Source organism: Eriocheir sinensis, chromosome 46 (genome assembly GCF_024679095.1).
Source record: "Eriocheir sinensis breed Jianghai 21 chromosome 46, ASM2467909v1, whole genome shotgun sequence".
Lineage (NCBI taxonomy): Eukaryota > Metazoa > Arthropoda > Malacostraca > Decapoda > Varunidae > Eriocheir > Eriocheir sinensis.
The window spans coordinates 8,416,358-8,440,402 of NC_066554.1; the positions used below are offsets into that span (position 1 = coordinate 8,416,358).

Here is a 24,045-nt window from a genome sequence, read left to right on the forward strand (position 1 = left end):
ATTATACGTCCTATAAATCGCTAGTTGACTGGATATTGAAGAGATATCTCAAATTCTTCTCATCTTAGGGGAGAAACCACCATTAGCTCGTGACGTCATCAGGCTGCAGTGGAGTACAGCAGACGACAGTGCCAGTGTACGTTGTGTCCATTTTTTTTTTATCAGCTATGGCCATTCCAGCTCCAAACTGCGCCCAACAGGTATGTTATATTTACATTTGTCCAATAAAAAAAGTTAACCATGAAGGTTGTGGAAAGGCAAGACAGTAAATTAACTCAGGGAACAGGTCGTTGGCGGGCCGCTGTCTTATATCCGAATGATAGTTTTGTGCCTGAAGTGTTCAGTGACTGGGGAACGTGTTGTTCCATTGTTGCTGATTGACACTGATCTGCTTATATACTGTGCGGTAAGGGGATCAACAGGGACTGCATTTTGTTTTATCATCATAATCATCATAATAATAATGACAATATTGATATTATTATTGCTCTATTATTATACTATTCTAGGTCGTGGGGCGAGTGCACTACAGAGCTCCGTGTGTGTGTGTGTGTGTGTGTGTGTGTTAGGGAACGGCTGTTTATGCACGGAACATATAACTATAAATACTTAAGCAAAAACAGTATTGTTACAACACAACGTTGTTAGCATGTCAATGATTCTGCGGCTAGCCCCAGCCAGGCCCACGGGTTCGATAGGGAAGGAAATTGTGCTAAGAAGTCTATAAATAAAGTGGCCTGACTCCTACTATTTTTAACAGCATCCTCAAGGAAACAGCGAAGCAAAATCTATTTATAGTCTGTGACGTGCAACAAACCATGGTCCAGCACTGCATCGGTTCCCCCGGGGCAAGTATGCGGCAGCGGCAAGCAGTCGCTGGGGAGAGTGACTGTCGAACGTGGCGATGTACGGTTGCCGATCGACAAGGTAAGGAATCAGCGATTGCATTTTGTTTATACATGATAATAATTATAGTGATGGTAGTAGTAATAGTAATAGTAATAATTATAATTATATTATTATTATTATTATTATTATTATTACCGTACAGTGAAGTAATTGGTCACCATTTTTTACCTTTCTTTGCCCCCCCCCCCCCCAAAAAAAAAAGTTGCAATAAAAATATCTAAAACGTGATACAATAATTTTTTTGTTTATTGTTTGGGCTACATTTTGAGCATGATAGAAAATATTTTGAAGGCGACACTGATGCACCCAAAGTAGGTACTCGTCATATAATGTAATGTAAATAACATTTATTTAAAAACTCATTTTTGCTTGATTTCACAGATCTCATGCAAGAATCATTTTGTCTAAGGAGAGGCTGCCGGACAGCATTTATATTTTCTCACGTTTACCAATAAATAAAACAACGAGAACGATCAGCTAAATTTTTATTAACAATAGTGTGAGTTATTGTATTGAAGTGAAATTGTTACAAGTCCCAGAGAAACACAGATAATTTAAGATAATTGAAAGAATAGCTCAAGCTTCGCGGGCCCTGTGACCCTATCGCTGGTGACACCTGCTAAGAATTAATATAGCTACCTCATTTAGCAATGTCCTTTGCATGGTGAGGAGACCAAAACTGCACCGCATGTTACTGACTAAACTATTGTAAAGCGGAAGTACTACATCTATTTTTGAATAAAAAGTTTCTCTTAATGAATCCCAGCATTCTGTTCGCCTTATTTGCTGCGTCGATGCATTGCTGTGAGAATTTGAGGTTTGACGCGATTTTGACCCATAGGTTCTTGACGCAGTGAACGCTTTTGAGTTTGACGCCTCGCATTTCGTAATCGAACTTCTTATTTCTTGTTCCAACTTGAAGGACCTGGCACTTATCTACATTAAAGGGCGTCTCCCATCTATCAGACCAAGCCGAAATTTTATGCAAATCCTCTTGGAGGCTTTGTCTGTCTTCGTCAGTGAGAACCGAGTTACCAATCTTTGTGGCGTCAACAAATTTACTAATGAGATTATTGATTCCAACATCCACATCGTTGATGTAAATAATGAAGAGCACTGGGCCAAGAACCGAGTCCTGAGGGACGCCACTAGTGACCGGCGCCCACTCTTGAGTTAAATCCGTCGATCACCACTCTTTGTTGTCTGTTGCTCAACCAATTCGCGTTCCAGTGGTGTTCTTGACCGTCAACACCTAGTTGCTTTAATTTATAAAGTAATTTATGATGTGGAATGCTTTCTGAAAATGAAGATAAACTACGTCCAGTGATTTGGTTACGTCATAAACTAAGAAGAGGTAGTTATAAAAGGTCAATAGGTTTGATAGGCAGGATCTTTTGTTACGGAAGCCATGTTGTGAATCCCCAAATAATGAGTGGCTTAACTCTGCTCGAGTAGCTTACCTACAACTGAAGTTAGACTAATGGGCCTGTAATTACCCAGTATTTTTCTGTCTCCTTTCTTAAAAATCGGTGTTACATTAGCCTTTTTCCAATCCGAAGGGACGATGCCTTGTCGCAAGGACATATTGAAAACGGTTGTAAGAGGAGAGTATTTCGCTCTTTGTTTCTTTAAGCAGTATAGGATATATTTTGTCAGGCCCGGGACCCGTATTTGTTTTAAGGGACTGGAGAACTTTTAGGATTTCATCGGTAGTTATTACAAAGTTAGGCAATGCATGTTCGAGATTTACTTTAGTACTGTTGTCGTCGCTGGTGGTGGTAGTGGAGGAAAGACTGCAAGTATTAAACACCGAGGAAAATAAATTGTTTAATAAATTCGCAATGTGTTGGCTGTCAGTCACCAGTTCACCGTCACTGTTTGTTGGAGGTCCATTTCCACTTCTGATCGCCTTCCTGTTGTTTATATAACTGAAGAAGGATTTTGGATTATTTTTACAGTTGGCTGCAATGTTTTCTTCATATCTACGTACGCTTTGCCCGACCTACTAATCTTTTTACTTGCCGCCTGGCTTCATGATAAAGTCTAATGTTTTCGGGCGTGCTTTGCCCTTTTTTTAGCCTGAACGACAATTTTCTCTCCTTAACCGAATGTTTGATTTCGCTATTAAACCAAGATGGACTTTTATTAGTGCTACTTCGCTTCTCGCACAATGGAACAAATGTGTTCTGCTGAGTGAGTAAATGATTTTTAAAGTTTAGCCAGGCTTCCTCTACGTTGCAATCATCTCATAGTTATATTTGATAGTTTTTGTCGGATTTTTACGAAATTTGCTCTTTTGAAATTGGGCACCTTTAGTTTATTTTCAGTCACTGCTGTTTGAGCTCTAATATCGACGCGCACTAATTTATGATCGCAAGAACCGAGGTGTTCTGCTTCCGTAACATTACTGACTAGGTTATCCTGGGTCGCTATAACAAGGTCTAGTATATTATTTTGTCGAGTTGGTTCAGCAACCATTTGACTTAGGTAATTATCGAAAAATTCGATCATTCCATGTGACTCGCCTTCTGTACCCGACAGTGTCGCCCAGTCAATATGAGGGAGATTAAAGTCTCCTAATAGTCGCTGTTATTAATTAAGTGACGGCCTTAAAACGCTGTACATTCCTACATCATCTTCGAGTGATTGCCCCGGAGGCCTGTAGGTGACATATATTTAGATTAATTTTTGCAATGTTTACTCGCACGCAAAAATGTTCAACGTTACTGTCTTGGTGTTCTGTCAGAGGGGTTGCAAATACCTTTTGACGTAAAGGGCGACACCACAACCTGTACGGAGGACCCAGGGAAGCTGTGAGGACCATGTTGAGCTGTCGCATCGTGACATTAGGGCCGCCTTGAGGGTCCTGTGAAATCGTTCCACCATGCCGTTAGCTTCAGGGTTGTAGGCTGTAGTGTGGTGGACTGCTGTACCCAACAGCTATCCCAAGGACGTCCATAACTGCGACGTGAAGGCGGTGCCGCGGTCGGATGTGATATGATCTGGAACGCCAAATCTGGCGATCCATCCGGAGAGCAGGGCCGCGGTGCAGGAGGCTGAAGTGGCGTCGGGCATTGGTACGGCTTCAGGCCATCTGGTAGAGCGGTCCACGATGGTGAAAAGATAACGGTGTCCTGCTGACTGAGGAAGGGGACCCACGACGTCCACGTGGATGTGGGCAAACTGTCTCTGAGGTTGGTGAAAGGATCCAGGGCCCTTTTCGGTGTGTCGGTGGACTTTGGATTTCTGGCAGGAAGAGCAGGACCGAACCCAGTTCCCCGGGTCGCGGGAGATGCCGTGCCACACGAACTTTTGTGTTAGCAGTCGTGTTGTCGCTCGTCGTGAAGGATGTGACAGGTCGTGGACGAGGTCGAAAACGTGACGGCGAAGGGATGCTGGTATCCATGGGCGTGGTTGCCCGGTGGTGGCGGAATCACCCAGGGGAACGCCCTTCCACTTAAGGGCTGTGTACCAGAGACGAGAGGCTGAAATGTTAACACCCCGTTATTGATTACCACGCAAAAGCAGGTTCTGGTTTTCGTGAGTCTGTCTCTCTACTCTTTCATAGCACGACTGTATGTGATGAACCGAGCGTATGAATTTCATGCAATTCAGTCTGAGTTGATGAAGTTAGGTTAGTTTTGATAGAACGCAGTAACGAAAACGGTTTCAGTTTGGACGTTTTTCGCAGGCAAGTCGTCATGGAGCTCAGCCAAAGCAGAAGGTTTACTCGGCTGACGTGCCTGTTCGTCGCTTACTTGTTGGCGCTCACCGTCGTGCTCACGCTCAGGTAAGTCAGACGACCGATCCAGCGGCATCCATAATTTGCTGCAATCCACATTCAGCAGTATGTATCAGTGTATCTGTGCCTTCAATGCCTTGACTTTCGTCCGAACTGATTTAACTAAAGTTCCAAATAGGATAAGAGATCAGTAAAGGCGATTTTGTTGAATCACTTTTCAGAAAATAGATGTACAGCCATGGCTGATAGTCCATGAGCAGGTGGCTGGGGAAGCCACAGCCAATACACTGTGCAGAGCGTTCGAAGAAGTACGTTAATTATCCTCACCCCTCTCAACGTGGCCGCTCCTTGGTGAACGAGTTAACGAGTTGTTTGTAGTTACATATAATATGTTAGGTGTGGGAACCATTTATGCTGTATTGTGAAGATGAAGTTAAAATACAATTTTGTTACAGGCTCTGGCGGAGGTATAAGAAAGGTCAACGCTCATGTGTTGGATAATAATGTATGATGTATAATGTAAGAGCACACAATCGACTGAACATGCATGACCTTATCGTAAATCCTGTATTACAGCTATTATCATTACCAACACAATAGGGAAGATCTAGCGAAACCATTATATAGTTACCATTAAAACCTCCAAATCACCTAACAGTTGTTTTGAGTGTCCTTGCGTGAATTTTATCGTAACAAAGCAGTTGCCGCGGTAATAATTCGTTTGGCAGGATTTGCTCACACATCACTCTCGTGCCTGACAAACACAAAGCAATACAACAAGGGTAAGTGACCATATGTATTGATCATTGCTTTTGTTAATGCTTTCATTAGTAAATAATAACATTATTTAATTCAGTGTGTATAGGCAGCATTTGTATTATGATGAATACATTGCACCAAGTAATTGATTTTGTGGCAAACATAATGCGTCCATTAATAAATAATAACGTCATTTAAAAAAAACAGTGTCACAATAGATGTTTGACCACCAGTGTGGACGCGCCCTAAGATACCATGCAGTGACCATAATAACCAGAATGTTTCAGTGTTGCTCCTCATCCATTGCTTTGTTTGATCGTTTGGTCACCTTTCTTTCGACAGTTGCTGTAGAAGTGTTATTATATGATATGGCAAATGTTGGTATTTAATTCCGGTGATTATCCCCCATACATTTCCCCAGATATGTTAGAAAGACGAGAACGTGGACGCGGACCACAGGCTCAGGCCAATAAACCTGAGGTGCTATTGCAAAGGGGATTGATAATCGGTCGTTATCAGGCCAATGAGTCAATTAGTCAGATAAGCCGAGAGTTGGGCTTGTGTAGGAACACTGTGACAAAGTGGATTCGACGGTATGAGGAGGAAGGTCATATCAAAACCAGACCACGATCAGATCCTTTGATGTAAAAAAATAAAAAAATAAATAAATAAAAAGATGCTAGACTCAGTGGCGCAGCAGCCCCAGCACCATTCAAGGCCTCGCTGACATTAACACGGTATGGCATTAGCATGTGTTGTATGTGAATATTCGGGACACATTTATTGTATCTAAATGTAATATAACATGTTCAATAGGATCCCGATCGTGAATCTGAAACCGTTAAATTACTTTTAGTCATTAATGGTTTTTGAAAGAACTACGTCAATTTTCACAGAAAATTACAGTAATAGCTATATGTTAATGGTTGTAATTAGTGGTGTCTGTAATTGGCACGGTAGTATTGATTGATTGATTGATAATTTATTGTTGCAGGTAAACAACAAGGGAGAAGGGAGGAACATGCCATCCCAACCCCCAAGCAGGACAGTGTGTGATTATACAGCTATTAATACATGTGTAGGTAGGGGAAGGTGGGGTAAGACGGACCCCTGGGGTGAGATGGACCCCCACCTCAAATATGAATTAAAAAGGGCATGATTAAAATTGATGCCGCTAGATGTCCTCAACATCAACTGTAACTCACGCGGGTGCAACCGGAAGCCAGGTTCAGTACCGCATTTGCGCTCGATGTGGAGGTTTGTGTTTTTGGACAGTGCTGATGTTATTTGGAGAAGGTAAGATAATTATTTTTTTGCATTGATATACTGGTTGTAATGATTTAGTAATCATGCTGCATATAGCCAATCGTTTGTGCATTATAGGTATGTGCCATAAAATGATATATCAAACATAGATGTTTTATTAAAAAATGCATAATGCGAATATTTACGTATGGGGTGAGATGGACCCCGAGGGGTCCATCTCACCCCATACTCTAAATATTTTACAAACACTTAGCATTTTCTTTTTTTTCCTTGTAGATGCCCCGGAAATACGTGAGGATAAGTAATAGAGGGGGATGGAATACAGAAGCAATGCAGAATGCAATATCTGCAGTAAAAGAAAAAAAGATTCTAAGAGAGGTGAAGGGTGGGTTTGCTGTGACAATTGTAAACGATGGGCACACGAGCAATGTGCAGGGATACTGGATGATGAGGATGATATTGAGTGTTTTATTTGTGATCTATGCAAGGAATGATCAGGCAATTTGGCATAATATAGCACTATAAAGTATCCCTGTAGATGTAAAATGGGCACAGAAGCAAATGTATGATGGTAAAGGATGCTGAAAGAAGGGTTTTCTTTGTCATTTATTCCAGGAAGATTTTTTTTTTTTTTTTTTTGTCAAGGACTATGATGAACCCTTAGGTACGAAAATGACAGGGGTAAGACGGACCCTGGGGTCCGTCTTACGTCATTTTTTTCGGAACCAATAAAAGTTACTTTTTTATTTTAATCATAGTTTAAATTTTTCCATCAAATAACCGTGCCTAGGTTGCGTATTGGAATCATAAGACCCTAAAGTACCACCACAACCCCTAAAACATTAAAAAAATATCAAAATGTGGCTTATAGACCCATTTCTTTCTTAAGGGGTCCGTCTTACCCCACCTTCCCCTATATAGCACCATGAAACTAAAAAGATACAATGGTAGGAAGGAATGCACAACAAGGGAGGGGAGATGTATCTTTTCTACGATATTTGTTTTGCAAATGAATGTGACTCTTAATAGTTAATTAACGTAAAGGCGGCTTTACACCTGGCAATTCCTAGTCGGCAATACAAGCGCGGCTGCATTTTTGGTCTGGGTCTGGGTTTGGGAGCCCTTCTCGCGGCAAGTTTTCTGCAGCTGAGCGCGTCCGTCTTGTATTGCCCAAGGCAAGTATAGAGAGGTAACGTCACTCTCATAGAACCAAATTTTGAAATGAGATTTTTTATTAGGACCTCTCGGATGTTTTTTTATGTTATAAACTACTACAATAAAATAAAATAAGATGTGGATTTTTTGCGATATACCCTATGAAGCAATTGTCGGTGAATAAAAAATATAAATAGAAAGGTTCACAGCATCTCATCCAGGACGATGATTGGCTGGCGTCTCGATAAGCTCCGCCCCTTCCTCGAGCCTAATTAAGCCCCGCCCCATCCTCGTTGTCTGCCCAACAGTGTTACCAGATCTAGCATAACATTCTGCTTTCAGCATAATCTGAGCATATTTTGAATGTCTAGCAAAATTTCTAGCATACCCCTCAATTTAGCATAATTCTAGCACAATTCTGAGGCGTTTGGCATAATTGTAGCACAATTGACTAAAGAGGTGAAAATTAACTGAAAATTGAGTAAAAGTCCAACACAAATATGAGAAATAATCTCAAAGTAAACAATAAGCAATAGGAAATGATTTGATGTGCTTTTTTCAGGAAGAGTGTGTCCGTTTTTTAGGTCACATGTGTAGGAACCCTGCTACTGACTCCCCTCAGGAGCCTCAAGTGTGTGTTCGTACATACGTATCGACATCTACCACCCCGCCAATGCAATGTCCATTGTCTGAGACTGATTCATTGGGTCCCATAATTTTTTCTCTCCTTTAGCACAATTTTACCTAATCTAGCATAATTTTACACCGAGTTTAGCATATTTCAGCACATGTGATCTGGTAACACTGCTGCCCAAACCGACGGCTTCACACACCTCACTCCCACCCTGTTTCCTGACCCCAACATTCATTTTTACGAAAAATGAGACCACCATCATCTTCCTGAGAAAATTATGCATCACACTATAGTCTGTTCAGAGCATGAAGTCCGTTCAGGGTGGAGCTGGTATCGTCGTTTACCTCTACCCATGCTGCCAAATCAGCCTTCGTACATGCGTTTCTCTCTTATTTCCCATCTATGTGCTATTTGAAAGCGATATTTTATATATTCTGTATATAGTAAAGGAAGCTACATAGTACAATGAGTGTCGATGTTTAGGATTTTAACAAGGATTTGTCTAAATTCTATGACAGGTGGCAGAGATTTTTTCCCATGTTGCCACGTTGTGGTGTTGGTAGTGGTGGTGGTGGTGGTGGTCGGTGTGTCCCGCTAGGTCCCTCCCCCGGGTCGAGAGGGAGAGAGAGGGAGAGAGAGAGAGAGAGAGAGATAAACAGGTGGGTTGTGGGTGGGTAGGCCGGGAGAGAGTGCTAAGCTGATAATTGGCGGTCGAACTGGAAGCGCTGCACTCATGGGAATTCTGGAATCTGCCACACCTTGAACCGACTTCATGCTCCGAACAGACTATAGCATAAATTTGAAACAATAATGCAAAATTACACATACGAAAATCAGAGTTAAGTGAACTATGGGTATTCTTCAACTCCTTAGTACTCAGCTGGTTTTCGTCGCATCACTTTTATAAGCCGAGATCACGAATCTGCATGCTTTTCTGCTTCTGATGGTGTGTGGTACGTCCCGAGGTAAAAATATGCATAGGGTCAAAAACACCTCCAAACATAAGCCACGCCGTGACGGTGTTCATTAGCTTCGGCATTTGTTTACTCAAGTCAGACTCGCCGCTCACCTCACGCCCCATCTGTGTGTGAGCGGCGAGTCTGACTTGAGTAAACAAATGCCGAAGTGAATGAAAGCGTCACGGCTCGGCTTATGTTCGGAGGCGATTTTGACCCTATGTATATTTTTACCTCGGGAGATACCACACACCATCAGAAGCAGAAAAGCATGCAGATTCATGATCTGGGCTTATAAAAGTGATGCGACGAAAACCAGCTGAGTACTAAGGAGTTGAAGGGAAATAAGTGCAAGAACATGTTTACTCCGTCCTTCACTTAACTCTGATTTTCGTATGTGTAAATTTACATTATTGTTACAAATTTATGCTAGTGTGATGCATAATTTTCTCAAGATGATGGTGGTCTTAGTTTTTCGTAAAAATGAATGTTGGGGTCAGGAAACAGGGTGGGAGTGAGGTGTGTGAAGCCGTCGGTTTGGGCAGACAACGAGGATGGGGCGGGGCCAAGCATGAAGGCTATAGGAGTTGCCAACGAGTGATTTCCTCCCGCCTGTATGACGATACCTTCTCTATACTTGCCTTGGTATTGCCGACTGGCGGCTGAGTACAACATGTCGGCGCCAATAAAACAAGAAATGACAGATACAGACAACAAGATTTGGAGCCAGGAGGCCGAGGTGGCATTACTAGAAGTTGGGCAGCATAGATACTTGTGGGACCCACAAGATAAGCTGTATGAAAAGCTGAGTCTACGCAAAACAACTTTTGAGAGAGTGGCAGCAACATCCGAGAAATGTTTATCTCTTTGCGATATATTGAAGGAGGTAAGGAACGATTATTTTCGTGTATTATATCATCACACTATGTAATGCCTGGAGGTTGCGATGGCATGTTCCTCCCTTCTCCTTTGTTGTTAAATGCAACAATGAACAATCAATCAATCAATACTACTGAAGGTAAAACTCGTTTACTTAAAGTATTTCTACAATATTAGGCTAATGGACCAGTCTCATTGTGGTTTTAATATATGGTAGTAGCCTTTTGGGGTGTCTGGGATGAATTCATGCCCTTGCATTTACTAGCAGTTTACGTCTTGATGCTCCCGGCGGCTCCTCCCACGTGTGAACGTACTTGCTCCCGAGAGCACCCAGCTGGTCTAGCCGATAGATCGTCGCGGCTGTATTGCCGGCCACAGGAATTGCCAGGTGTAAAGCCGCCTTAAGGTAATGCATGCTTACGTGTCGGTCAGTTGTGACATCTGATAGCAGTGAGGGTCTACGATTGTTATAGCATTTTGAAAACCTGCTTTAACAAAACCAATTATAACGATTATCAGACAATTATTTAATTATGTTGATATCGCAGGGAGCTGAATTTGCCGTGCAGCGCACGAACCACCCGAACACGACTGCTGAACGCTGGTCTTCCTTCCCGTGTCCCAGGTCTCCCGAACACAAGGCAGAAAGGTTACGGTTTGCCCAGACTTATGCTGCAGAGAACGTGGACTTCTGGCGTTGTTATTTTCACTGACGAATCCAGCTTTTCGTCTGTATCAACTACAGGGCGGCACTGTAGGCGACGCACTTGGGAACGATATAATGGCAACAACATATGTTCAGTTGATAGGCAGGTCAGCCAAGCCATGCATGGGTGGATGTGGTAATTATTGAGGTATGGTGGAGTTGGGGAACTAGTGACAATTGAGGGGAATATGAATTCGTATGAATATATTAATATTCTAGAGACTTTCTTTCTACCTAGTGTGCGGACTTACGCAATTGTGGAGCCCCTTCCCATTTATTTCGTCCAGGGATAGATCATCTGTTCATAATAGTGCAATAGTCAGGAATTGGTTTTCACGCCATTCAGAAATTCACCTCCTTGACTGGCCCCCTAAGGGCTGTGATATCAATCCAATAGAAAATATATGGGACATTATGAAGCGTGGAAATTAAATTCAACATACACTTTATTTATGCCTTATAAATGAACATGCATATAGCAGTGCAGGAATGAAAGATTGATTACCATAAAATACCAAAAAGTTTCCCTGATAATTGTCCAATTACTCTTCTTTATCAAGGCGTAATTTACCCAAAAGTGAAAGCCCTGGAAATATTGCGGCTTGTGACTTAACTGGTGCGGACAAAAACAAACCTGTATGATTTTTTAAGTGGACTTAAGTTATCAAAGGGGGAACTGCATTTAGCGGAAGGTAATTGTTCCGCTAACTGTTTCCAAAGTTAGCGAAATGGGGGGCTCCCGTGGTCCCGTGGTAGTCTCGGCCTAGCGCTTCGGCGGGTTGCTAGGGCGTGGGTTCGAGACCTATCCCGTGCCATGGGAGTGGAAAGGTGGGCTCTTTGGCTCTTTCCGACACCCTCAGCCCCGTTGTTGGGCCTCCTCCTTGAAAGAATTGGGTATATCTCTACCAGCCATCTGGGGGGTTGCGCGGCATGCACCGCCTTTCTCCATTGGGGTATATCCCCCCCACCCCCGCTGATCAGCTAACGAAAAGGTTAGCTTCGCTAATTAGTAGAACCGCCCCCCCACCACCGTACATAAGTATGTATGTATGTGTGTAAGCACACAGTAATATCATGTATGTATGTGGATACTTTCAGACTGCTGGACGTAATGGCGGTGGGGGACTTGCGGTGCAGGCGCCTCGTCGTGGATGACAAGGGCATAGTGGCCAAGCAGCAAGGCGTGGGTGCTGGAAACATTTCCTACAGCAGAGGTGAGCCCGCATGAATGTGGGATCGTGACCGCATATATCAAATACATTAAACAGAATATAAAATATGCTGACAGTTAAATGGTAGATTAAAGTATACCTGAATCATATTTCTTACCAAGTAGGCTAATCTAGAAAAGCTTCACTGACCAATTCAAGATTGTAGTAATTAATGCACCTAAATCATATTTTTTACCATAAGTAATCTAGAATGTTTTAATGACCACTTATCAGTGCAAGTTTATAGATAACATGTAACATCAGACACGTAGGTATGCTTATGCAAGGTCTCTCTCTCTCTCTCTCTCTCTCTCTCTCACACACACACACCGGCGAGGCAGTGGCTGAGTGGTAAGCGTGGAGCTACCAGCATTTCCTTGTCTTTATTCCGTAGATGAGAAAAAATGTTTCACACCCGCCTTGATCCCTCACACTTCCTCTGTATAATATTCATTATATATTGGCCATGGTCTTACTTCTAATGTAGAAGCATGTACAGCCTTCTATGTAGAGCATCTCAGATGTGATCAAAACTCATTACGAGAAAACAGAAGGAAGTATTGGGGCAGGAAGGAGAAAAACTTACTCATACGCAAATAATAGTCCATATTTGACTCGACATCAACCAACCGTGTTACACAACAATGCATGTCATTGTTAGAGGTATATTAACCAGTAAATGGAGAAAATGCAACATACAGGTCATGCAGGTACAAACAATTACTGAGAGGAGTTGGTTACATGTTTTGAGGGAGATAAATGATAGCGGAATGGTGGAGATGGCTTGATCACCAGAGATGAAAAAAAGATACTTACAAGAGTGGAATAAATAATAGAAGATAACTCCTGCAAGAGAGAGAGAGAGAGAGAGAGAGAGAGATTTACATAGATTTACATAGAAAATCAGACCACACAGACCCCATGGTCCAGACTTGGTGGTCTGTCCTTAAACCTAAGTGATTTTACATTAATCAGAAGACTCCAAAACGTTGCACTTCTACTCTAGTTGATATTAAGTTGAAGGAAGTGACGGTCGAGCTTATTTTTGAAGGAGTCAATCGTGTTACACTGGACCACTGATGGTGGGAGCTTATTCCATTCTCTTTTACAACGTTGGTGAAGAAAAATTTGGTGCAGTCTGAATTTACTTGTCTACATCTGAGTTTTACGCCATTGTTCCTCGTGCGCAAAGTGTCATCGATCATAAACAATGTTGATCTGTCTACATTCGTGAAACCATTAAGTATTTTAAAACATTCGATCAATTTTCCTCGGGCGACGTTTCTCAAGAGAGAACATGTTAAGGGTAGAAAGCCTTTCTTCGTAGGATTTGTTGCGCAAGGAAGGGATAATTTTCGTTGCCCGACGCTGAACACCTTCTAATTTAGCAATAACCTTTGCATGGTGGGGAGACCAAAACTGTACCGCATATTCCAAGTGGGGTCTGACTAAACTGTTGCAGAGGCGGAGTATTACATCTTTATTCTTAAATAAAAATTTCTTTTAATGAAGCCCAACATTCTGTTCGCTTTATTTGCTGCATCGATGCATTGCTGTGAGAATTTGAGGTTTGACGCTATTTTGACCCCCAAGTCCTTGACGCATTGAACGCTTTTGAGTTTAACGCCGCGCATTTCGTAATCAAACTTCTTATTCCTCGTTCCAACTTGAAGGACCTGGCACTTGTCTACGTTAAAGGGCATCTCCCATCTATCCGACCAAGCTGAAATTTTGTGCAAATCCTCTTGGAGGCTTTGCCTGTCTTCGCCAGTGAGAACCGAGTTACCAATCTTTGTGTCGTCTGCAAATTTACTAATGCGGTTATTGAGTCCAACATCCACGTCGTTGATGTAAATAATGAAGAGCACTGGGCCAAGAACCGAGCCCTGAGGGATGCCACTAGTGACCGGCGCCCACTCTGAGTTAAATCCGTCAATCACTACTCTTTGTTGTCTGTTGCTCAACCAATTCGCGATCCATTGGTTTACCTGACCGTCAATACCTATTTGCTTTAATTTGTAAAGTAATTTATGATGCGGGACTTTATCAAACGCTTTCTGGAAATCAAGATAGACTACGTCCAGTGATTTGGTTACGTCATAAACAGTGAAGAGGTCGTTATAAAAGGTTAATAGATTTGATAGGCAGGATCTTTTGTTTCGGAAGCCATGTTGTGAGTCCCCAATTAATGAGTGGCTTTCAAGGTAACTCACAATTTTGTCTCTAATTATGCCCTGAAGTAGCTTACCTACAACCGAAGTTAGACTAATGGGCCTGTAATTACCTGGTACTTTTTTGTCTCCTTTCTTAAAAATCGGTGTCACGTTAGCCTTTTTCCAATCTGAAGGGACAATGCCTTGTCGCAAGGACATATTGAATACGGTTGTGAGGGAGTGAATACGGTTGTGAGGGAGAGAGAGAGAGAGAGAGAGAGAGAGAGAGAGAGAGAGAGAGAGAGAGAGAGAGAGAGAGATAATAAGAATAAGACTGAGAATGAGAGAGATCAAATGAGAATGAAAGAATAAGAATGAGAGAGAATGAGAATGATCGAGAGAATGAGAGAGAATGAGAATGATCGAGAGAATGAGAGTGAGAATGGGAGTGAGAATGAGAGAGAGGGAATAAGAATGAGAAAATTAAAATGAGAGAAAAAGAATGAGAGAATGAGAACGAGAGATAATGAGAGAGAATGAGAATGAGGGAGAGAAAATGAGAGAATGAAAATGAGGGGGAATGATAATGAGTGAGAGAGAATGAGAAAGATAAAGAGAGAATGAGAATGAGCAAGAGAGAGAAAGAGAAAGAGAATGAGAGAAGTAATAAGAATTAGAGAGAATGAAAATGAGAGGACATTGGCGAGGACATTGAGATCTCGGAAAACTTTTACATACCTTGGTAACGTACTTCATAACAATGGTGCACATGAGTCTCGCCAGTTCTTACGGCGTATTGGTTTGACCCACGGTATTATGGACTCGCTCAACACGAGTATATGGCGTTGTCGATACCTGTGCCGAAGGACAAAGATCCGGATCTTCAAATCCCTTGTGCTCCCTGTCTTACTCTATGACTGTGAGACATGGATGCTAAATGGGGACTTGGAGAGGCGGATTGATGCCTTTGGTAATAAATGTCAACGCAGAATCATGGGATATCGCTGGAATGACTTTGTGTCAAACCAGCGACTACTCCGTGAGACTGATTCGACATATATTACCTGCATAGTCCGACAACGCCAACTCTAGCTATGCGGGCACGTGGCACGTTCCCCTAAGTTGATACTGGTCATCGGGTTGTCTCTGTAAGAGACAATCCTGAGTGGAGGAGGCCAAGGGATCGCCCACGGATTTCGTGGCTTGAGCAAGTCGATAGATCCTGCCGGGAGGTACTCCTCGGATGGGAAGGGGGCCTGTATGAAGACTCGCCTGGAGGGACCCTCGGGCTTGGCGTCGTAGGGTGAGCGAGGCGACGCGCTCCCCGCATATGCCCCCATTGATTGACTGATTGATAACTTGGGAAACACACACACACACACCAGACCAGACCATCTAGTTGCTGCCTGTTATGCCTGTTGTATGTACATTTCAGTATATACGATTGCTTGGGGTCTGATCGCGAGTACTCTTGCAGGATATGGTGATGGTAATAAGGGTGGTGGTGGCGGCGACGGGTTCCGTGACGAGTACTTCAGCCCCGTGTTGGCGGCATACCACCGCGAGGCACAAAAGACACGTGCTGCTACACACCTGCCCAGGTATTACAGTATGGTTGTTTGAGTGTAAGCTTAGCGATAAAGTGGGTGATTTTACTGTCAGTTTTATTACACACTTCATCTATTCTTATTTATTATCGACCATCACCTTATTTTTTTCACCTACAGACATATTGTTAAACTTATGCCATAATAAGTTCATCTTAGGGTGGGCGAGGCGACGCGCCCCCCGGCGTATGCCCCCAGTGATTGATTGTTCTCTTCAGTCTGAATTGCATCAGCCATAAAATGATAATGATGTCCTTGTCTCATAAGATATTTCGGAGCAAGCAAATGAATTGGCATTTATAACTCATGCTGTTCTCTATGCATTCATATACTTTTGTTTGTTTGTTTTTCATAGAAGTTTAACAACTTAAAAAAAAAAAAAAAAAAAAAAAAAAACCTCTGATCATTGTTAATTGTTGATATATTTGCCCCAGGTTCAGAAATGGCAGTGTTCCTAAAGTGGTGATGTATATAAACAAGAGATTACTTGCTTTTGGTTGGCTTCCTTGGTACGTGAATCACATGAAGGACATACATGATGGCCGCTGCGCCTTGCCGTGTGTTGTCACCATAAACCTCAACCAAGTTAGTAATTTTTCAAGTTAGTAATTATTAACTTTGATCCGAATGCTCTTTTAAGTCCTTATTTAACTCATATAGCTATCTGTCATGTCGACTTTTTTTTTTCTTTTCATTTTTCAATTCATGCAGATTTGTGAAGTAAAACCATTTGTAAATACTAGGAATTAAATAAATTACACTGCTGCAATACCGCCCACGGACAGCCATTTAAAGGGAGGTGTTTTAACTCTAGGAGGGGGCGTGTCGCAACATTGGCCTCTATACCGCATTGCATGTCATTGGAAAGGGGTTTATTTCTGCATTTGTTTGTCCCATCATTGTCAATAAAAACACCAAGTTTCAAGTAAATACGTTATTTTGTATTTATGAATATTCTTATATATAAAATCATGTTTGCGAGTAATGACAATTCAAAGTTTGGAAAGCCCTGTATCAGTCATTCTTTCTTTCCCGATTTGTATTATTTTTACATATGTGCATTATCTCTGTGTTACTGATGAACACATAGTGATAATGCACCATGTCATGTTATATTTTCATTATTTATTATAAGCCAATTTTGCACATTTACTTCCTCCTAATATGTCTATTATATTCACTTTTAAAAAAAAAATCGACTTTACATTTATTTGTCTCCACATTATCAATAAACAAACTAAGTTTCAAGTAAATTTGTTTTATTTTGGATTTTTTTTATTTAATTAAAAAATCATGATTGCGAGTAGCAGCACTTGGTGTGTTTCTTGTTAATGAGAGGACATATAAGTGTTGAGATGAACCCCTTTCCAATGAAGTGACGTTCTGATGATCCCCAGCAGTGAGGTACAGTCAATTTACAGGCAAAGGCGCAAACTAGAAAATCCCACGTGTCCGACAACGCCACCCCATGATGAATACCTCGCAATAATTAGTAGTAAATATTGAAATAATTACATGACTTATGGTGCATTATCACTATGTGTTCATCATAACATATGTAAATATAATCCAACTCGGGAAAGAAAGAATGAGATACAGGGCTTTCCAAACTTTGAAGAGCCATTACTCGAAAACATGATTTTCTAAATAAAAATATTAGAAAAAAGTAAAAAATAAAACATGTTTCCTTGAAACTTCGTGTGTTTACTGATAATGAGGGCACAAATAGGCTACATAAGGAATTTTGATGAGTTGCACGTAAATAACATATTGTTATTAACATGCAACACATCAAAATTCCTTATGTATAACACTTGCAAAGTCGTATGTCACTTTATGTAACTGAATGAGATGAAATATGGGTATCTGAAAGGCTATAGATCTAGACTATATATACCTACTGTTTGATATACAAGTTGTTCCTTCGTGTGCTTGTATGGTAGATTATCGATGCAAATCTTCTGTTTGTGGTTCATATGAGATGACTTGAGTTTTTTTTGTATACACAAACATTCAAATATATCACTGAAAATATAAATTTGATCTTCACACAATCACGAAGTAACAATGCGCAGGTGCCACATCTATGTTCGCGAGTGGACAGATGGAATGAAACGGACTATAGTGACACGACTCGAAGCTTTGAAGCAGACTTAACAGTATAATCGGCGCAGGTGGTGCATACACTCATTATTAAATAAACACCTCCCATCCTCATATATCTTATACTTAACCAAGCTGTCGCACTATGTGGTTTACGTATTATTTTTGGCAGATATTTTGATTTTACATACTTTTGCTGGCAATTATACTCACACCTGGAATTATCATTCCCTCATTTGAATAGGACTGTGACGTCAGCCCCAGCATTTAAACTGACTGATAGTCCTGAAGCGGAATGGGGTACAAAATGTTTTCATTCACACAGTGGTACTAAATTAGCACCAGAATGACGTAAATCTACAGATGAAAAATCACCGTTGTGACGATCGAGGAATTATTGCCGCAACTAATGATTATACTATAGACGGTTACTTAAGATAAATTAATTTCATTGAAATCAAGCGACAAGGCTTATCAGTGTGCATGTAATACTGCTGGAGCCATTGGCACCTCACTCCTTCACACAGACCATGTGTACACAGGGCTACCACCAAGGAGACTATACGTTATTTAGTCTCCTTGGCTACCACCCGTTCTACACAGGGAGAGATGTCTCAAAATTTTTCGTCCGTGTATCTCAGAATGCATGGTGGTTAAAACGTTCGAGAACTTTTTGTTGAGAGTGTATGTACATCCCTAGCCGTGAGTGTGCCCAGTTCATCGAAAACGAACTACTTCACACACTTCACCCACCCGGTTGCATATTTTTAATCTATTCTGGGTGAGTTTTGGACCAGTTGTCTTTTTTTTTCTCTCATATGACATTCATGCCCCAACTTTCACGGATTTAGGTTTTGTGCTCTATTTCTCTCACATTGGCACTCTGCTTACAGGTACAAACAGCAGATGCTGTGCTGATACACTTGCGAAGTGTGGAGAGCCCCAGCTCTCTGGCATCCGAACTCGGCCCTCGTGACCCCTCACAGCCCTGGATAATGTTTGAGCCAGAGACACATTTGTTGGGCAATGTTGTCTTTTACAATAACTATCGTAGCCTCAATGGTGTCTTCAACCGCACCATGCACTATCGTCGTGACTCTGACGTCAGAATGCTGCATGGGTTCGTGGTGCGTCGTGGGCGAGAGGCCAGCGTGCTTCCACCTGTGTGGCGCAGGCCGCCTCACGTGCAGCAGGACCCAAGTGTTGACCGGAAGCTGGCGGTTGCCTTCATCTCTAACTGCAATGATGCTAGTGGGAGGCTGGACTATGTGACAAAGTTGCGACGACATGCACCTGTTGACGTGTATGGTCGATGTGGGGACTTAAAGTGTGGGGGATCTTTGTACACGCTTGAAGATTACAGGGCTGACCAGGAGCCATGTTTACAGTTTGCTGGACTGACCTACCTTTTCTATCTAGCTTTTGAAAATGCTCTGTGTGCAGATTATGTGACTGAGAAGCTGTACAACTTGCTATACTACCCAATAGTGCCAGTGGTTCTCGGGGCTGCAGAATACCCCCTCCTGATGCCCCCACACTCCTACATCAACGCACGGGACTACAGCCCTGCTCAGTTGGCTCAAAAGCTGCTTCACCTGGCCCACCACCCAAAGGTGAGAAAGTAGGTTATATCTTTTAACTATTGAGCACACATAACCACCACACGCAGCCAACACTCTGAACACTTTGAAAACAACCAGGCCTTTGAACTGTGAGCCACAGGCTTAGGCCTCTTCCAGAATATCTTCTGTGACTATCTGTATCTTATTTAATTGATTTCCATAAATGTTTGTTCCAGATTGTCACCCGTATGGCACTGTTGAATGAAACTATTTTGTTCTGGCAATTTTCTGTGTTATGAAACAATTTGCTAACTGTTAACTGCTTAAGCTGGCGTCACACGGCAAATTTCTGCCAACATGTTGCTCGTTTTTGTTGGTGATAATCGCCAACCAACAATGTTGTGCATCACACTGTGACCCTGAACACTGGTCAGGTCAGGTCAGGTGTGAGTCGGGAAGCTTGGCCTTTGTGTCGGCGCTTCCCTGATATTGTTCCAAGTCTTCTTATGCTGCTGCTTCCATTACGTTCTTTCGTTGGCTTTCTCTTTTCTTCCACATACACTGTTGTGTTGACGCCACGCTACAACAACAACAAACACCACGCCAGCATCTCTCCAACCACTTTACCATGAATCGGAAGGATATTGAGGATTTAGAAGACTGTGCTGCTGCATTGCACATAATGAAGCATGTGCTACGACTGCAGAAACGCCAGAAGAGACATTGGGGGCGTCCATGGCTAGTTTGTTAAACTTTGTTTATACCTCGCGCCAGGCACAGACTCCACCCCGGGCGGGGACCGGGCCGGGATTGCCAGATTCTTTTTGACGATAAGTAGCCTACTCACACATCAAAAAGTAGCGGATTTCAACATGAAGTAGCCCAATACATTTCAGAATTACTCAAAATTTAAGTAGCAAGTAGTGGATTGAAAAGTTAAGTAGTGTATAGCCTTCATAAGCCCTTGTCCCACTGGCGCCAGACAGCGCACGACATCCCGAGACAGCCCAATTTGTCTAGTATCGGCGACGAAATTCTAGTTTTGTCTGTTAATCAGCGGGTGTGGGCGCTTGTCAGAAACCACTTGCGACCGCCATTGCAGACAATCCCCGATTGTCTGCTATTCAGCGCAACTGACCTTTTTTTTTTTAAAGTAACGAAAAAATCTGTCGCCGATTAACTGCAATAGTCGGTGACATATGGCGATTGTGATCGGCGACAAAAGGCGACAGTCAGAGTTAGTCAATGACAAATGGTCATACTAATCGGCGACCATAGCCGATAGCCACCGATATGTAGTGTTGAGAGCAAATTTAAACATGTCGCAAGTTGTCGCCAGCATGTTGCAGGCTGTTGGCGGCATGTCGCCACCCAATTTTCACAAGTCGGCAATGCTGCTATTATCATGCCGTAGACATGTTAAATTTGTGTCGCCTAATGTCACAGATTATGACCAGCAACAGTCGGTGATGGGACACAATACAAGTTTAATCCTGTTTTGGCCGCCGCCAGTTGCAGACAGTAGGCGGCTGTCGGAAACTTGCCGCCGGCTGTTGCAGACAGCTGTCGCCAAGGGTCAGCGCCATGACTGGTGCCACGAGATGTCTGTGACAATTTTGGCTCAGCCAATATCGCTGATGACGACAATTGTTGTAGACAGTCCGAGATAGGCTGAGACCATGCCGTTGACACCTTGTGACTTGGTCTGCAGCATCTCGAGACACTTTTCAACCTTGAAAATTGGGGTTGTCGCAAGGTGTCTGCCGCCAGAGGGACAAGGGTATAACCTCGACCCCCCTTCTTTTTGCTACGAAAAAGCAATTCGACAGTGCATTGTCTTGACATAAAATACATCGTATAGCATCAAGGTGTTCTTTGCTGTGAGACGAGTGACAATCTGGAATGATACCATTTGTTATATACTTCTCTATGCCCTGTTTTCAAATGGTAGCCAAGACAGTGACACACTTCGGTGGCGGGCGAGTCAGTGCGACACCCTCAGCCCCAACACTGCTTTCCAAGCCCTCAAGTGTACAAAGACTCACCTGCAGAAATCGGGTCAACTCAACAGGATTTAATCTGGTAAATATGGAGAATCACTACGCGCCTCCAATATTGCTCCCACAGGAATAATAACCTTTCCAAGGTATCACATACGGTTGTACTACTCTAGTTTTACCGGTGTCAAACATATACTGCGTCTACAAGTGATGATAAGAAATATCAGATAATATTCCTCTCCCCTTCAACAAAATTAGAACACCTGGTCCGTAGAGCTTTTTCCACATGAAAGTTTTCAGGAGGGGATATTTTTTTGTCAATGTACCGCTATCTGAGCCATGTGTTCACTTTATTTTATAATTTCCAAGTGCAATACACCTTTAAGTACAATATTTTGATCTTGTGACACTTTTTTCAAGGTAGTATTGGTTACGTAATACTTTATCTTCAATTTTTCACACCATTCTTTATTTGCACTTCTCTTCCACAACTCTTCAATCTCGTTTTGTGTTAGTTTCCTTTACCATGATACCGGCACAAAGTCGGGGAGGACAATGGGGTGCATAGGCCTAGTAGTTGACAAGCGCATTCTTTCCTTCTCATTCCAGATATTGTTTATGTTTTCCATGTATAATATGAAAATATATAGGCCATACTCACAATTATTATGCACATATATACCATTTTACTGGATTTATATACCTTGTGAATGTCCTATAATTAAAAAAAAAATAGCTGGTGATGAGAGAAACAGCACTAAAATTTGACATCTGGTCCGCCAAATCTTTACCCAAAACGTGAAAACACTTTTTCACCAGCATTCCCTCAAGCACTCAGCAGTGTTACAAGGTTACGGGAGAATGTGTGGATGGCTCCCAGTCAACCCATTACAGCAGAACTGTGTTGTACGGCAGGGCATTTAACTCAGAACAAATCCTATATAACGGGGTTTCCAACAGGCCCCAACCACTGCGTATAATCATCCTGTCTTGTGGCAATGTGTGAAAACCACTCAGCCCACCAAGGCCCATTTGTTAGAGAGCGGTTGCTGTAGTAACTATCGCAGCGTTAAAGTAGCGCCGTTGGCACTCACAAGCAGAGTGTTGCGGTGTTAAATCAACGCCGTTGATGCTGTACGGGTTAATGTGAACAGGCTTAAAAAGAAAAAAATCTTTGTTTCATAACAGACAATAACAAAATTTAGTCTCTTGCAGGAATACCAGGAATACCTGTCGTGGCGGCAGTACTACCTTCCCTCAACCATTGGGGGGAACCGTTTGTTGTGTGACCTGTGTGTGCGCCTCCATGATGACGACTTTTACCAACACCATGTTGTGGAAGACTTTTATGACTGGTATGTCACAAAGGGCAAGTGTAACATTATAGGTAAAAGAAAGTTTTGACATGTTTTGAAGGCAAGTGATTTTTAGATTAATTCAAGAGTATTATCTTAAAACGTAATACTTCAGTAGGCTCAATTTTTATGGAAACAGGGATGTGAACAACCAAAATTGAGATTTGTGAATGTGTGGTGTCAGCATTTGTAGTGTCAATCCTTGTATATGTTTCAATGATGCTGGCACAGTCCACTCTACAGAGATGCTCTAAATACCCTGCCAACAAATGCTATTGTAATACAGGTTTTGAAATCCCCAGGTGCAAGAAACTGGTTCATTATGATATAATATAGATAAAATTGTAAATAATGTTTAGATAGTAGTAAACATTAGAATGCATAATTTCAACCATCAATACTGTGGGAATGTCATAAAATAGTAGGATATGCTGGAGTAAACATAATTGTTTCTAGAACATCATTTGTAATAGCATTTTGTTCTATCATACATTGAGACACACGTACGGTACTTGACTGCTTAAAAGACGCATGAGCTTATAAATAGATGTGCTTCATTTTGGGCAGACATTTAAAAACATAAATAAATAAACGGGTTTAACCCTTATACCCCGTGATAAAATGAGCGGGCGGTTTTAAGTTACGTACATAAAACACGGGTTACTAATGTTAGTACGTAGGTGTTCCCTTGCTTATCTTAGTGTTCATTCAAATTATTGTAACAAATACTGGGACAATTATATATCATTTGAAAGCTTAGAAATTGCTCTTTGCTATGGTATAATGATAAATAAAGAAATGGAACTTACTATACATTCCTCAGGATGGGAAACCTTCAGTATCACCTCACACTTGTCATCTGACATCATCCTTATCTAGGTAAAAAAAAAAAAAAATAAAATAAAAATAAAAAAATAAAAAATCCACATATGTATTGTCATGTATCATATCATCTGCCTGAAATACTTACCGTATTTACTCATGGAAATACATATATATATGCTATCTTGCCTTTGAAAAAAAAATAATAATAATAATAATAATAAAA

At 41.8% G+C, this 24,045-nt stretch overlaps 1 protein-coding gene across 3 annotated transcripts; it reads left to right on the forward strand.

Moving 5' to 3' along the window:
* Positions 1 to 705: 705 nt before the first annotated feature.
* Positions 706 to 23,623, forward strand: LOC126981036 (3-galactosyl-N-acetylglucosaminide 4-alpha-L-fucosyltransferase FUT3-like). Of its 3 annotated transcripts, none has more exons than XM_050831674.1 (7): positions 706 to 927; positions 4,601 to 4,699; positions 12,105 to 12,220; positions 15,848 to 15,971; positions 16,412 to 16,562; positions 18,974 to 19,693; positions 22,848 to 23,623. In XM_050831674.1, exons 1-7 carry the CDS (start codon positions 905 to 907, stop codon positions 22,929 to 22,931), a joined length of 1,317 nt encoding a protein of 438 aa, XP_050687631.1. In that variant the 5' UTR covers positions 706 to 904; the 3' UTR covers positions 22,932 to 23,623. The 3 variants fall into 3 exon arrangements, with proteins under 3 accessions (XP_050687631.1, XP_050687629.1, XP_050687630.1); XM_050831672.1 differs by having other exon boundaries at positions 710 to 927; positions 22,858 to 23,623; XM_050831673.1 differs by lacking the exon at positions 706 to 927 and having other exon boundaries at positions 3,206 to 4,699; positions 22,858 to 23,623.
* The last annotated feature ends 422 nt before the right edge of the window (positions 23,624 to 24,045 follow it).

Bases quoted from the DNA above. Each gene is read 5' to 3' on its own strand.
- LOC126981036 (XM_050831672.1), top strand. From the start codon at position 905: ATGTACGGTTGCCGATCGACAAG. The intron at 12,221-15,847 runs GTGAGCCCGCAT...GTACTCTTGCAG, and splicing joins AAACATTTCCTACAGCAGAG to GATATGGTGATGGTAATAAG. The intron at 16,563-18,973 runs GTTAGTAATTTT...CTCTGCTTACAG, and splicing joins TCACCATAAACCTCAACCAA to GTACAAACAGCAGATGCTGT.